Source organism: Thunnus thynnus, chromosome 12 (assembly GCF_963924715.1).
Source record: "Thunnus thynnus chromosome 12, fThuThy2.1, whole genome shotgun sequence".
Lineage (NCBI taxonomy): Eukaryota > Metazoa > Chordata > Actinopteri > Scombriformes > Scombridae > Thunnus > Thunnus thynnus.
The window spans coordinates 9750216-9766714 of NC_089528.1; the positions used below are offsets into that span (position 1 = coordinate 9750216).

The 16499-nt window shown below is 40.5% G+C and overlaps 1 protein-coding gene across 2 annotated transcripts in view; it reads right to left on the minus strand.

Annotated features, from left to right (window-relative positions):
* Positions 1-16499, minus strand: part of LOC137193853 (low-density lipoprotein receptor-related protein 8-like) — an 82141-nt gene that overhangs the window by 9348 nt on the left and 56294 nt on the right. For both annotated transcript variants that reach the window (XM_067605258.1, XM_067605257.1), the window contains exons 8-13: positions 10055-10174; positions 9331-9456; positions 4770-4941; positions 2461-2688; positions 965-1083; positions 381-520 (exon numbers count right to left, since the gene is read on the minus strand). In XM_067605258.1, coding sequence (XP_067461359.1) covers positions 381-520; positions 965-1083; positions 2461-2688; positions 4770-4941; positions 9331-9456; positions 10055-10174 — 905 coding nt within the window. The remainder of the gene's footprint in view (positions 1-380; positions 521-964; positions 1084-2460; positions 2689-4769; positions 4942-9330; positions 9457-10054; positions 10175-16499) is intronic.

Consider the following 16499-nt stretch of genomic DNA (forward strand, 5'->3'; position numbering starts at 1 on the left):
TGTTACAAATGAATCAAGAGCTATAAGCTATGAGCACTAAGTCATACAGACCGAATGGTAACTCATTGATTGAACAGATTTTGGCGGCTGTTATCCTGCATCATCAGCACTGCAATAAAACAGACAGACCACACACAAGGACACACACAGGCTGAGCATGTAGTAAATTGCGTTTAACAGCCATTACATTTAAACTCCCAGTCACACTGCAGGCCCCTGCGAGGCTAATGAGAGAGACAGAGATATGATGAGTTGTGGGACGCTGGATGATCTCACGGACAGCTGCCCAAAATCCTTGAAATCTATTGCTGAGTGTTGCAACATGAGGGACTGAATCTATAAAGAGACAGACAGACACACACACACACACACACACTAACCTCAAAAACAGCCACAGCGTAGGGGTGTCCCAGTCTCTCTGCAGATGCCAAGTGTGTTCTCCGGTGAGCTCCATTCAGGTCCACACTGGCTATGAGGTGCAGCTTTGAATCCACCCAGTATAGACGCCTGTTGGCTACATCTGAGAAACACACACACACACACACACACACACACACATACAGATAGGACTTTCCCAAGCTGAGTAGAAATTGATCGCCTTCACGGTAAGCACTCCTGCACTCTGACCAACAAATCCCTTCAGGTGATATTGATTATGTTTTAAAATGTCAAATTCTCACAATTACACCACTGCAAGTTTTACTGTGTCGATCCATAATATCTGAAATACGTCAAACACCATTCCAAACCAAATATGAAAACTTTATAAATCTATTTTTTCCCATTATCTTTTTAATATTTATACATACTATTTCAAATACTTTCGATTTTTACCTACAATATGCTGATTGAGTGTGTTTTCAGGACTGTGATTCAGGCACATTTAGCAAAACACAACAAATGACAAGAAAGTGTGAAATACAGTATAGTAGGAGGAGTTGAAAAAAAGCGGTTTTCCTCTCACCTAGAGTGATACCATTGGGCCATTCAATGTTATCAGCCACCAGCACCTGTCGGTCCACTCCATTCATCCCGGCCTTCTCTATCTTGGCTCTTGTGCCCCAGTCTGACCAGTACATAAAGCTGGGTGGAACAAAGAAAGCATCATTATTGTGTTATTATGGAGAGCTCACGATGGTTTGTGCTGCACAGCAAGAGATGTGAAAATAATAATGTTATAGTGCACAAGTGTTATAGATACAGCTGCCATATATGCTTCTGATATGATGGCTTCTTCTTAATATTAGATCATATCATACTTATTTAACTATGCACAGCTTTGTTTGTGTGTATTAAGTAGTAATCGTGTGTGCATAAGGTTCTTTTAAGTTTTAAGAATGACTAAAAATTTCCCAGACTGATCTTTTATAAGTCTGGGAAATCTTTTTTTAATTAAATCACTGACCTCTTTGATAAGTTCACAGCATTATATTACTACTCCCTTTCATGCGGATGTTGCCCTCGCAGGAGGAGTGCAGTATATAATTGCGGTTCCAGAATATTTTTATTGGTTCCTTCTACTAATATTCAAGTTTATTATCACATAATTTGCCTTCCCTTGTACACTGTTGCTTTCCAGACCTGCACTAGACATATCTTAAGCAGCCCATTAGGAAATAAACATGGAAACATCTGGTGCGATGGCGGTTATTTGCAGTAGGTTTAAATCAACCCCAGATGTTTCGACTAGCACATACAAATGCAGTTATAGTATGAGTTCAGTAAGTTTGAACGGTTATTGAACGGTTATTGTGCAATATCATTCATCTACCGCTGCAAAATACTCAGTGGTTTCTATGTTAATGTTTATTATCAACATCAAATGCATTTTCCTGCTAAGACAAACTACCATTTGGTGTCACAGTAAGTAATCTGTGTGATCTGGATTCCTGTTGGGCAGTTATGATTGGGCCTGTAATGTGCAGAAAATATTCACTGTATGTATGTCTCAGTTTGAGCTATGAGCCTGTTTATTTTAGTTTATTTTTGTGCGTGTTTGTTTTCATCTGGGTTTGGATCACCAGAACACAAAAGCTGCAAAAGCACACGCTGGCATAAATTCATAAAGCTTCCCAGATTAGGAGCGATCATCTAGGACAGAATTTCTAAAAAACTATTGAGTCAGGATGCTAAATAGGTCATAGGCTTGTTATGCTAGATTCTCATACACAGCAACAAGAGCTCTCTCATGTTTATGATTAGACTTGGTCCCACAACAGGATTATATTTATTCAATTTCTGAGTCCCAGGCTGAAATCACTTAACAAATCTTTGTCTGGGGTCACTGACCATCATCTTCAATGTGACAGAACAGGAGAAAACAGGATGAGTACAGTGTCTGCCAGCAAAGTTATAAAATAGAGGTTAACCAACATGAATTCAGTTTGACACCATTTTATGCTGACATATTGTAAATCGTTACACAGTGGGCCAACACACACACACACACATCCTCCTCACCCATGATGGGGATCCAGCGCTATAGCTCTGGGCTCACTGAGGTCGGTGTTGATGAGGACACGTCTCTTGGTGCCGTCCACCGAGGCCACGGAGATGGATTTGTCCCCGGAGTCGGCCCAGTACAGGTTGTGTTGGAGCCAGTCGAGAGCCAGGCCCACAGGGGTCTGCAACGATGAATCCACCAGCGGCACCTGCTGCGAGGGGTCACTGGCCTCATGGATGAAGGCACTGCAGGGGAAGGATGGGGCGGTGAAGGACGAAAGGGAAGAAATACGAGTGAGTAAGGGATTATGGGAGAGAGTGGGGGACAGCGAGGGAGGGAGGGGTGGGGGGAGTATTTTGAGGGGAGGAGAATATGTATGGGATCATCTATTGCAAGCCAGACAGTATTGCAAAATCAATGTGAAGTGGAGGGATGTTGACTACATGGGGGGCCCTATTTTGTGATAGAGTCTGAATACTGTATCGCTCTTATTACATGGCAACCTAGTTAAAACATTTATCATTGTAAAATATGGAATTTGATCATTTCATTACCAGTTTAAATATTTTACAAAATTCTCCCCCCAAAATAACCAACCTAGAAAAAAATTCAACAAGAGTGACGTAAGCAAATTTAGAAATAAACAATAATAATAAACAACTAAAATAACATTTATATTTTTCTAGAGTCTGCAAGAATGTTTGTCTTTTTGGAACATTCATTTGATAAGAAAATTGAGTGGATAAGAGTACACATACAAAACAATCACAGGATAAGTGAATAGCTTACAGATTATGTATTATGACTGCTGACGTGTATACTAATTTTCCATTCTCCAGTGTGCTGTAAAGCGACTGCGGAGTGAAGAATGGGACTGGTGTGAGAGATGTAGCCTTGGGCCATGCGCTGAGCAGGTTCATCCGGGGGTTAGCGTCCTTCTTAGGTGGACTACTTATCAGAAGAGACAAGGCCTCACTCTGGGGTTGGCCCTACTCGCTAATGATTTGACCCTGGCAGAGGTGTGAGGTGAGGGCTGGGCAGCTGCTCCCCAACAGGAATTTCAATTTAAGTTTCCCCAGAGATCTTTTCTCTTAACATCCATTTTATAAAGAGAACATAGTGCTCCAATTAAAGTACACTCTGGGGAGAAAATGTAGTTGGGATATAGGATAGGAATAGGAAGTCTAGGAAGTCTACATCTAAAATAATAGCAGGTCAGAGCCAGCAACTCAGTGGATTCAATTTCTAAATCGTCAAAAAAAACTGAACAGGTAGATGCTCAGTACAACAAGCACATCAAGAACAGTGAAATCATGTTGGGGTGCAACAATAAAGGATTTGGCTAGTTACATTTGAAAAATAAATTTGAAATGTCACATTTAGTTCAAAATCAGAAGTTAAAATTGTCAGCAGCTGTTTTAATATTTGAAACCTTAACATGTTCCAGTGGTTCATCTTTGGAAAACAGGGGAGACAACATAGGGCCAGACTTTTTTTTTGCCTAAGAGAGTTTCTAAAGATCGAGTTAATGCTATGCTAATAATGTTTTACAAGTCTATTATGACAGAATGAAGCTTAATCATGCTGAAAATTGATCAAAAGTACATTTTGAGGATTATGAACACTTAAGAAGTAGGCTAATGGTGTGTACAACCACTGATAACTGCATCTCGGAGGTTAAAAAAAACATTTTCATAAACAGGGCAACAAAATCCTTCCTAGTACAGGTGAGAATATTTGGAAAGCAATATAATAACCAAAAGCATATTGCTGAGTCCATTCATGCATTACCAAACTCAGGAATCTAATGTAAAGTCATGTATGTTGCCAAACTCAGGCTTCAGGTTTGTGATCACAATTAATGGTTGTAATTTAAATTTAGGCGTCAAATTTAAGTTTTTTTTCTAATCTACACTCCAAAATATAAATTCAGTTTTTCTAATGTAAATTAAGGTTTGTTTTTCTAATCTAAGATTAAGGTTCTAATCTAAGGGGACATTCAAACTCATTCGCAGTGTCGCCTGACATGCAATTATAACTTTCCAGAGCAGTAAAATTAAGTCTCATAGTATTAAAACCACTGTGCAGTGTTTTAGTGTCTGATAAACTTTCTAACTCATGAAACTCAAACTGGATTCCCTGGATTGTATTTCATTTTTTCACCAGTGCCTAAAGCAACTCACACACACCAACGCAGCCCCTGGTGCTTCTTTAAACTCAAGGCTGCTTTCAGGCTGAATACCCGCTAAGATCACGTTTCTAAAATAAAATTATTAATCGCAACTCAAGGTTTCACTCCAAAGTCAGTTTTCTGTTATTGATATACCTGTAGATTTTCCGGTGAAAGCGATCGCACCAGAAGACACGGTTGTTGGCCACATCCAGGTCCAGAGCCACGGCGTTCTTCTGGGTGGACACCACCTGACTGTAGTCCCTCTTCACCAGGTCGATGCGTCGGATCTCATGCCGGTTGGTAAACAGTAAGTAAGGGCTTTTCCCTGCACACAAAGCAAATAAATATTTATGGCTATTTTTTTTTGTTTTGAAAATGGGCACAATGGCAAACATGTACTCAGGGCCAAAGCGCTGGTGCTTTTAGCCAGCCTAATTTACATACCAGTTACAGTGAAGGCCAATTCAGAAAATGGGCTGAGGCAGATTTAATATAATTTTAGTATTGCATGAGTATCTGCTTCAATAATGGTCAATCAAATCAGCTCTGAGTTTGATAAAGGGCCAGAGGAACAGGCCAAGCTGGTATGTCCTATTATAAAACTGCTCTCGTCTAGAAGCTGCACAGATCCCCTCTTTGTTGCACTCATGATATGATAACAATTTGGCAGGCAAGTGCAGTGTAATACAACAATTCTAACCTTCACCCAGTGCAATCAAGCTTTGAAAAACATTCTGAAAAAAACATGGTCTGGATTTAGATCAAATATGATATGAAATAATGGCCGAACCAGCACTTGTGTCAATAATTACACCCAAAACATGCAGCACTATTCTGCTGCAAAGGACATAATAAGAGATAAGACGCCTATAAGCCTGAGATCTCCATTTTTTCAGCACAGCATTGAAATGTTTGTGCGCTGGACTCTGGAGCGTTGACCCTGATGGCAAATGCTGTGTGTCAGAGAAATGATGCAGACATTTCTCTACAGTAATAATACCTCTGTCAAAAAGCATTGCAGCTTAATGTGGTGCTGCGCATTTGTAGCACTGAAGTCAATACTCTAAATGGCATCTTTTAACACAGATAAATAACACGACAAAGCTTGTGTGATACAGCTCAATATCCTCCTCTAACAAGAGTGCGGGGACAATAATCTTTCATTAAAAACTGCTGAGTAGTTGGTGTATTGATCAATGTGCCTGTAGGCATCATTATGTTGTACGCAGCTTATTATCTTCTCCTGCCGAATATAGATCAGGAGCACCTTAGCATTTGGCTGCGCCTCTTTAAGCAGCAAGCTGACAACCTTCACACAGGTAGAAGAACTAAATAGACGTAAGTGAGAGCACGTGCACACACCCACACACGCACAAACACACACACACACAGAGGCACTACTGCAGAAAGAAAACTAGCAATGCAGACCAGGGGCTGCCAAGTTTTGACTTTAGCTTGGAACGAGATTTGTTGCCGTGGGGGAAATTTGTACTTTGGTAGTACTTGTTTTTGTTCATAATAAAATGAGCACTATTCATGGTCAATTGACCCACTTGATCTCTCTCTGGCCTCATGAGCCAACACTTTTTTCATAAGACTTTTCCTTTTTATAATTTGTATTATCCGGTTGCATTTTTGATATACACTCAGTATATCATATATATCCCTATCGAGAAACAGACACCTGCACTAAAACATTATGTAGCCTTAAATGGTAGTAGGTTGCAGGCTAACAGGCCATCTTCAAGGTCAAACAAGGATAAACAAGTTATATAAACGAAACAGCCTTACAACACATCACAATATGGGATAATTAAACCTGGTTAAACCTGAAGGTTGCTGTTATCAATACTCACAAGGCCGTCTTCAAAGTCTAACAATTGCAACAAAGTACAAACAATATGGATGAATTACATAGCCTCACAACTAACCTAAAAACCTATCATTGGGAAATGTGAGAAAGTCTCACAGAGACAGAGACACAGAGCGTCCTCGTAACCATAGTAACTCATTCTCACTCCTTCCTGCATGCGCACAGCACAAAAGCAGAGGGAGGGATGCTGACTGAGATTACTCTGAGCAGCATGCATAGGAATAAATTACAATATAATAGATGTGTGTATATTTCTCTTTCCCCCTGATGGTCTGAATAAGCCACTGCTGTACGGTGCTGCTGTTGCGCTGTGCTGCTCTGTCTTCTCTGCCTGTGTACTGTCAATGACGTTATCAGTTATGATTTTGTTTTTCACCGCGTGAGAAAATGGACGTGTGGTGTGAGATCGTGTGAAAAGTGTCTTTTGTCTGAGTCTTAACGGTCAATGCGTGAGACTTAGCAGCCCTGCGTACATTTCCACTGAGGGCAGATAAACAACCTTGAACAAAGTTAAATCAGACAGATTTCTTGCCCTTGTTGTAGCAGCCTACCAGAATAATAAGGATCAATTGCTCAGTTCCCTCAACACACACTCTGCAACTGCAACAAACTTGAACCCATAGATGCAACAGAATTAGTATCTTTTAAAACCTGCATTGTGTCTGTTACAAGGCCAGCTATGGACTGAAGGTCTCACCTGGTATCTCAAATGCATCTCATGTGATCATTTGTGATTCGATTTCCCATCCCACACTCCTATTTGATCTTATCAGAGAGGAAACTATGACCACTGCTAGCTACAAAAACACACATTAGTTTTTGGCCACAGAGCTAGAGAAGAGGACAGCAGTGGATATTTGCATACTGGATAAACAGATTACACCGAAAAACACAACATAAAACAACATTGGAAACAAAGTCCTGGACATGACAATGTAAAATCACACTGTCATAGACAGACACAAAAGATTTGCTTTGTCATGCTATTGGCACACAGAGCTATCTGCACTGAGCACCTAAATCTCGATGTGTCCTTGTTTCATTTTGGGTGCGTTCAAGCCTATTTTTAGAGCTGTCCACTTGTGGTGGGGTCATCCAGGATGCATTTTAATTAGGCCCTGATCTGAACAGGGACCTTAGACACATTGATATTATCACGTCTTAAGGTTTATTACCTTATAACTCTGGCAGGCAGAAGTCAAGTGAGTAACAGATACAGTAACAGAGTGTGCCTGCAGGGAAGGTTTTATCACTCTGGCTAGCAACTACAGCCCACCTTTGTCTTGTAACATCTATATTGAGCCTATCTCTCTCTGACACTGCATGGTAATAGGGTGGCAGCTGCAGCCAGTTGTCTCTAGAGGCAGATATGAAATTCTCTCATTAATAGCTTGCTTGCCTCAGTTTGCCTTCTGACAGTCTGTGTCGTAGCCTCATTGTAGTATCGTATTCCTAAATGTTCCCTCTTTCTGCCCTTTCCTTCCTCTCCTAGCCCAAAGTCTGAAGGATGACATTGCTGTTCAGGACTATGCACTCTTAAAAACTGTCCATTACAATGACAACATTTCCAACCCCTCTAAAGGGGAAAATGGTCCCAAGCTGGTTTTACGGGCTGTCAACAGGAACAGTCGTTCTCATTGCTTCAAACCCAAGCAGTGGAACTGTGATTTCACTGCTCTTGACACACAGCCATACATAGAGTTCTCTCCTGGCCACAATAAACTGATAGCAAATGCACTGGGCAGTCATGCACGGAGAAATACACAAGTGTAGACAGGAGACAGGGGGGAGGGCAAATACAATGCACACACAAATACAGTGTGTACAAATGCAAACACACACACACACACACACACACACACGCAAAGTGCTGACTTTTCTTAGAGACAATATGGGCTGAGTTTAATTGAGGGAAATGAAATCACAGCATTTGACAGCCACAGGGACCAAATCACCACATTTCATTTGACTCACTGTTTCTTGCCAATTAAGAAATGAACACTTTGGGGGGAATGAAGTGTAAACATATAATCTGGCCTTTCACTGTAATCCTCTCCCTAATAGCTGTCGGCCATAGCTGGAGGTCAAAGAAAATGAATTGGCCTCTTAAGCAGTTCACTTTTTTCTCCACTAGTTTGACAACTGTCGTCAACAAGTCGACCTGGCGGCCAGATTAAATTTGATGTAATTAGCTTCCACTGTGACTGAGCCAGGTACCCCTGAAGAGTTGCTTTACCTAATTATAAGTGTTCAACATGGTTGAATGCATCAGTATGTCACTCATGAAACTGTCGAACAAGATGGGACAGATTTGGCCCGGGTAGAAATCGAGTGGTTGCCTTGGTGACGCTTGCTATTTTTTCTTTTCTTTCGTGATTTAGCAATTATGTCAAGTACACAAGCAAGTGCAGAGCAATGATAAGAACCTAACAGCACAAAGATGTTAATGATTATGAGATGAGAAGAGTTTGACACTGTGGCACAAAACCTAGAGGAGAGTGAAATGTTGCACTAATGAGGCAGCGCGATATCTGAGAGAATGTCTCGTTATCAACAACACAGCTTTTTTCCGCGGAGGCAAATTTTTATTTACAACTCAAATAGATTTTGCTAGCAACTATGTGAGCTACATGAATCTATAAACTGCATAAAAATAGGTACCCTTTAATGCACAACATTTTTAAAACATTTTGATTCTCAGGACCTTTTCAATTCTCTAGAACCTACATGAACTTATATAATATTCTTATTTGTAGCCTCAAAATAAGACACCTTAACTTAAATCCGATCATCTTATATATGCTGCACTTGCACTGCAGATCATTGATCAATAAGACTCACCCTCTGCCTTGCAGGTCTTAGTGACGGGGTCCATCTCATAACCTTCATAGCATTCACACTTAAAATCTCCCTTGTAGTTGATGCAGATCTGGCTACAGGCGTCAGGGTTCTCACACTCATCAATGTCTGCAGGGAGGGGAGGGAAGAGAAGTTATCAATCAACTGAGAGACAGAGAGAGACAGTCAGGCAGAGACAGACAGTGACTAATTCACCCTCATGAGCTGCACCAGATGAGAGGGCAGACTAGATTTCAAAAATGTAAATATAGCAATGATTTTCAGTAGAATAAAAGCTGTAATGGGAGCTAAAAATGCACATTTATGGCTTCAAGTGCTTGAAAAACACACTGGCAAGTTGTCATTAAGGGGAGAAATAAGTCCGCAGGGTGTGTTTGATCTGCCTCCTTCCAGCAGATCTCAGGCTTTTTTTTCAGTGTGATGGGGAAACATTAGTGTTAAAATTTTGAGGAAGGGTGTGAAGGCTGTACTGTGTGTGTTTGTGTGTTTGTGTGTGAGAGAGAGAGAGAAAGAGAGAGAGTAGTATGATGGTGCTAGTTTCCCTGGGGAGTGACAGGCTGGGAACACCACACAAAGAGACAGCTAGAGAGCTGAGAGTTGCCCAAAGCAACACACACACCCATACACATACACAAAGATTCCTACTGGCCAGCCTGCCACTATTTTTGTCTATCTATCTATCTGAAATGTATGTTTTTTTATTTACCACCACAGGTCTTTTTGTCCAGTAGCTGGTAGCCAGTGGGGCACTGGCACTCAAAGCCTATTGGTCGGTCCATGCAGACATGGGAGCAGCCGCCGTTGTTGATCATACACTCATTTAGCCCTGTGAGAGAAAGAGAAGAAGCCAGTGGTCAGATGCAGCCAATCAGAGATGAGGCAGGGACATTATGGCCATCCAGAAGGTCATTTAAAATGTCAAAATCAGATTTAGAAAAGGCCTCAGGCTCATTTACTGTAAAATATCTCTGAACAGGATGTAGAGCGGTGAAAGGACTTGTGATATTCAGTAGAGACACAGATATATTAAGAGAAGTGGATACAGCATTGAAGGCGGGGCCCCCGTTCATTCCTATGAAAGTTGCTCAGTGGCGCATGAAGCCAAAAAAGCTTGACTTCTTCCAAATAGCTGTGGGGCCCATAGAGCAAGCACACCAGCGACTTCCGCCAGCCGAGCCGGCTACTTCTGATTTAACTTGAATGGGGATAAAACAATTCAATTGTGTGGCTTTTCTAGTCTTTCCAAATGTTATCAGACCAAATGGATCAAATTCTGATAGTCATTTCACGGGGAGTTGTGATGCTCAAAGAAATTCATCCGCTGATTTACAGCCGTGTCTTACACAATGTACGTCTATGGGCCAGTGTGCATCATGTAACGTTGTAATTACACGGTTTGGCCACTATGTCAAATTGGCATCAAAGCCCAGCGCTGTTCCTGGGGGCTTGGGTAGAGGTGTATAAATGTGTGAGGCCCACAGGTTGGGAAATTAGATATCATCATCATCTTCATTTTATCTCAGCTCCTGTACTCAGCTCTTTTCCATCCTTTTCGAATCCTTATCAGATGCTCTCAAAGTGGAGACGGAATCAAAGAGACACAACATCACATACATGGTAAGCTCTTAAACTGAGAATCAGGTCCATCTGCAGGGGATATGAAATCTGTGTGTAGAGGGGATTAAGGCTGCAAACAGGGATCCTGAGATTCTCCGTAAGGATCACAGGAGTGAGTGAGGACATCTGCACCCGACCTATAATGAATTCTCCATTCAATGGAAAGAAATTGCATAAAAATTGTACATTTTTATGGATTGAGTTGTACAATCCCCAACCCAGGTTGTAGAGTGCATCTGTAGGCACCGTTATTCTCTCAATACACGACGACACTTGCGCAAAGGGAAAACATGGCAGGTTGCAGAGATGTGGATACAAAATGTGTGGTCACATTTTTGTTTATGTTTTTATTTTGGGAATGTTATTTCTGTGAGAGGAATATTCTAATATAAGCCACAATGGTCAATTATTGCCTCTTAGTATAACTACAAGGCTTCTTTAAAATACACTTTGAGCATTTCAGTGTTGCCAGCAGGAGGCAGGGTGGCGCTTTGTTTCTCTCTTTGCGAACAGACTCGTTGCTTCCTCATTCTGCTGAGCGAAGCTGCGCTGAACAGAAGCACCCGTCACCTGCCTCGTTCTTTCTCCTGTTTTTACAGGTTTGTGAAGTTTTAAAACTTGTATAACTACATACATATGCTGCTTAACATTTGAATTAAATGCTCGTAAGGGTAATTAATACATGTTTTTATGGTTTTGCTAACAAGGACAAGGAGAAAAATGTGTCGCATGTAACTCAAGATGGCGCCGACTGTGAACTTATCATTGGGATCAAAGTAAGATCCAAGCATGTTCTAGTTTCTGGTAACAGCACATTTCATCTCAGGTTAAATACTATTTTTCTTGGTATAACAGCTTGTTCTACATGAATATATTATTGGTGTAACAGAGTTTGATGTATACATTCTTGAACATTATAGGCACTTTGAAAAGTTAGATGGTGCAAATCTTCATGCAATCTTACTGAACTGACATAGTCATTAGTAGTAATGCTGTTTTTTTTATTTTCACTATAAGTGAGGTTTAATAAGGGAATATGAGAGAACCTAGAAATTCTACATTTAATGGTAATGTTTAGTTGTGTAGTTGTGATCTAAATGGAAACATTAGCTTAGTTAATGGACTGAATGAGGATTCATTAATGCAGTAGTACACTGATTGAACTCAGCTTTATTTTAGTGGTAAATGGAGAAATTTGTGTTTTATCTGAAAACAAAAGAGATTGTAATTAGCCTGTTTGTTTTGTTTTATTTTTGATATTATGGATCTTTTTACTGATAAAATAACATTGGAATACAGAAAGAGAAAAAACATTTTCCATATTGGAAAATAAATTCTGCTGAGCGAAGGTGCACTGAGCAGAAGCACCGGTCTCAACCTCACCTGTCTCAATCTTATCTGGTTATGGGTTGTCAGTCTGAGACATGTTACATGGTTATATAAGACATGGTTTATGAATGACTTGATACTGCAGCAAAAGTCAAATTTAAGTCAAGTTGAAATTCTTGGGTCAGTTTTTCAATTTCCTCCGCATATTTGTTCAATACAGCTGAGAATGAAATTCCATCTAGCTACTACATACAGGCCAATTCATAGAGAAGAGTTCCTGTATCATTTCACTGCTGTGTACTGAGAGAGAGACCAATGAATCATTTGTAGAGCTCTCCAGCACACTTTCCTGTCCATGTTTGGTTTGAACAAAAGCCAATTGTCTGAATGAATCATACAAGGTAAACCAACGCAGTGAAAGCTAAGTTCACCAGCAAAAAAAAAAAATTTCTAACATTTCTTTCAACAGGATGCAGACTTTGCTTTTTACACAAACAATTAAGCATGGCTTCACAATGAACAACAGACAACTGGAATGTGGTGATAAAGAGAAAAATGGATTAAACTGCAAGAGAAACCACATTCGTCAATACCGGAGAGTGAATGCTTAATTCTTTTAACAGCATCCTACCAAATCTAGTGTAACACATTTGTCAATAGCCAGTGAGCTTTATATTCTAACCAATATATCAGTCATTGAAAGCAGGGCTACTGTATGTCTGTGAATTAGTGAGGGACAACTGAGGAGAACAGCATCAGCAAACTCTCCAACAAGGCCGTAAAAAAGAGCACTGAGGAGCTAAAAAATACAGGGCCCTTAAGTACCAGTTCAATTTTCACATTTTGTCATCTCATGAATACACTTTCTTGTCACATCACCGCCATCTTTTGATCATTGTACTGTGAAACCATTGCATGAATGTAAATCATCTTGCCTGCATGCGCATGTGTTCCTGTGTGCCCATGCACAAAACAAACAAAATGAAGACCCGTTCATAAAAACACTGCTCAATAGCACTATTAGTAGTCAAAAACTCCACAGGGTACCATTAAGGTTTCATTCAGTTCATCATATCAATGAGCTAATCAGTGGACATGTTTTTCGAGGCATGTGTTTATCAGGACTACCACGTAGCTTACTTGTTGGCTAGCGCAAGACATTGTATGACACTGCTGATGGTGTTACCACACATCATTTATGCAACAGAGACCACATGAATGCTTTGCTTCCCTACAATTACACATGCTGGTGCCTCATAAATTGCTAAAAGACAATCCTTGGAAGTGTGGTCCTTGTCCACCATACCACACAATGCAGAGTTAAAGCCACAGCACCAGCAATACACTGATTGCGGGGCACCAAGATGAACTGTTAACCTAATGGATTGCTGAGGAAAGACAAAAAATATTTTTAAAAATTGCACTGCTCCATCACATTATTCTTTATTTATTGTGACAAAAATGGAGAAAGATAAACTCTCCAAAGATTGACTGAAGGTTAATTTAGTGAGAACATTTTCATCTCTGCTTTGTGTAAGTGCCAGCAGACTTCGAGCAAGGCAACTGCCAACATTAAAGTCCCATCTCTAATTCAGCTGGATGGCTGACAGCAATCTGCCACTCACAGTAGCTCACACTACTCTCTCCTTGTCAGTTCAGAATTAACTGCAGACGCAAGAAAAGACCAAGACGTGGCTGTATTTCAGGACTCACTCATTCCTGTTTCTTTGAGAGAAGCTGAGTTGATATCAAAGATGCCCCGGGAGAGATCCAGTGTGAAAACATGAACAGCTTTTTCCACACCGCCTCCAAGGACAGCACTGATTTAGAGGTCACTTTTCTTTTTTCCCATGGGCAAGAATACTTGATGTCTCTCCTTCTCTACTCCACCGCTATCTCTCTTTCTCTCTCTCACCATGGTAACTCATCATGTACTACCCATTTCCAGCCTTTCCTTTAGCTGAAAGTGGGACGTGATGGTGCAGTGTTAAGAAACAAATGGTGTGCCAAGTAATGATTCAGTACTGTAGTAATATGCCATTATTTCTAATGAGATGGAAAAAACAGAAAACATTTGCTTGAGCGCAGAGAAGAATGCATTGTCTCTATTTTCCCTGATGTAAGGCTGATGCGGTAAATGCAATCACAATGAACATCTTTTCATAAGTGTGTTTCGGTGCAGCGGGGAGCATTATTGCCTGTGTGTGTGGTTTTTGTGTGTGGGGAAACATCTTGCAAATAAATGGTTGAGCGAGCAGAGCGATGAGCTAGGTGTGTGTGGACACACTTTTAATGAGCTGAGAACAAGACCTGAGTTGAAGGAGAGAGGGAGGGAGATACGAGGGAAGCGAGGGAGGAAGAGGAGGAAGACCGAGGAGAAAGGGTGGAGAATTACTCCCTGGAATACCTGTTTCGGTCTTGCAATTTCCTTCCCTGGCAGAGGTCAGTCCACTCTGCCAGCTGTAACTTTTCCCTTCCCTACTTCTTTATGTTCCTCTGAGGAAATGTCATTTTATGAGTGAGTATGTCTGCTTTTCAGTCTCTCATTTCAGATATTTTCTCTAATGAACACTGGCTTTTGTCCTTTGACTCAAACATCACTTTCATTTAATAATGGCCAGTAAATAGATTAAGAGATGAGGGTATATGGAGACAGTGTGTTTACACTCTTTCATTTACTGTGAGAGCAGAAGGTTTGCAGAGGAGATGTCTTTGTTAAATCCATGTTACATGTCAGCTACACAACAACAAAACTATTTTTAAGTGTGACAATTAGCATGAAAAAGGTGGGTAGAGTTTTTTGTTTCATAGTTACAAAAACTCATCTACAGAAATCAAAGAAAAGCCTGAAATCACCTGCACTGTTTGCCAGAATACACAGAATATAGCTGTGGGATAGATCTTCCGATTTTTTATTTTAACATTTTCACTGACCTGTTGGTGACCTATTAAACTGTGATCTAAAACTACAAGAGTGGAGCAACTTGGGTTTTCTGAATTCATGATAAATGCATTTAGATAAATAGATATATAAATATAAATAGACCTGGAAATGTGAATGATACATCCCCTTTAAGGCTTTCACTCATGAGTCTGTAGAGTTTCTCATTCATTTCAACTGAAAAACTGATGATTCAAGTGAGAGCTGACTGAATTTACCGCTTAATTTCAGGAGCATTCCTAGTATACATAAATATGGATCAGCATGTGAAGGGGACTGTGCAAAAACTGTGTGCACAGTTGACTTCACTCGCATAAGTAAATGTCAAATGCTGAAACACTGTGTGCAGAAAAACAACTAGTAAATATTCAGAAAGATATAGTATTCCTAGGCCACCGATCACCAGATAGACACAAAGCAATGACCAAAGTCCAATGAAGGAACTATGTCCTCTTACTTGAGGAACCAGCCAGCCGGAGTAAGGAAGGGGAACGAAAGGGATAAAATCGATGTCATGTTGCTGTCGATTTGCAGTCTCTTGAGATGACATTACACGTTTGTCGATCATGATCATCCCCGCTTCATATTTGGGTGAGGGCAAGGGGGAATAAATCCAGCGCTACGATTGGTCGAACTCTTCTTCTTCTTCTTTTGCTTTGCGGCAGGCTAGACGCTGCTGCCTCTTGCTGTTAGGCTTGAGTACTGCACATGCACAATTGAACTCACAGTGGTCGCCAGCTTTTTGCGTAGTTTAGGGTGACAAATCATACCAGCGTACTTTGATGTCAAAATGCATACCTGCTACACAAAATGCATACAGGTTGGCAGGTCTGCAAACACACACTTTCTCTGGATACATGAATGCTGAGTGCAAGGTGTGTGTGACCTCAGAATAATTCATATTAAAACAGAATGAAAATCATTGTTGTTATAAGAAACATTTTCACTTTTATGAATCTGGATGTGATGGTGAAGATTATAATATTATTAGTGAAAACAATGAAGGAAAGTTCAGTATGGTGTGATGTGTGTACATGAAGCCGTGTCCAGGAACTGCAGGACAAAAGCTGGTTCACTTTCTGTGAGTAAAACTAAAGATCAACACTGTCTGTGTGGTTTCTCTGAGCTCCAATCATTTCTTTTTTTCTGTCAAACATCTGTGTGATCATTCAAACGTCACACTCTCTTCACCAGCTGAACAGACAAACATTTGTTACAGGGAAAACCATCTGTCAGATACTCGACAAAATCTTACGCCCATCTC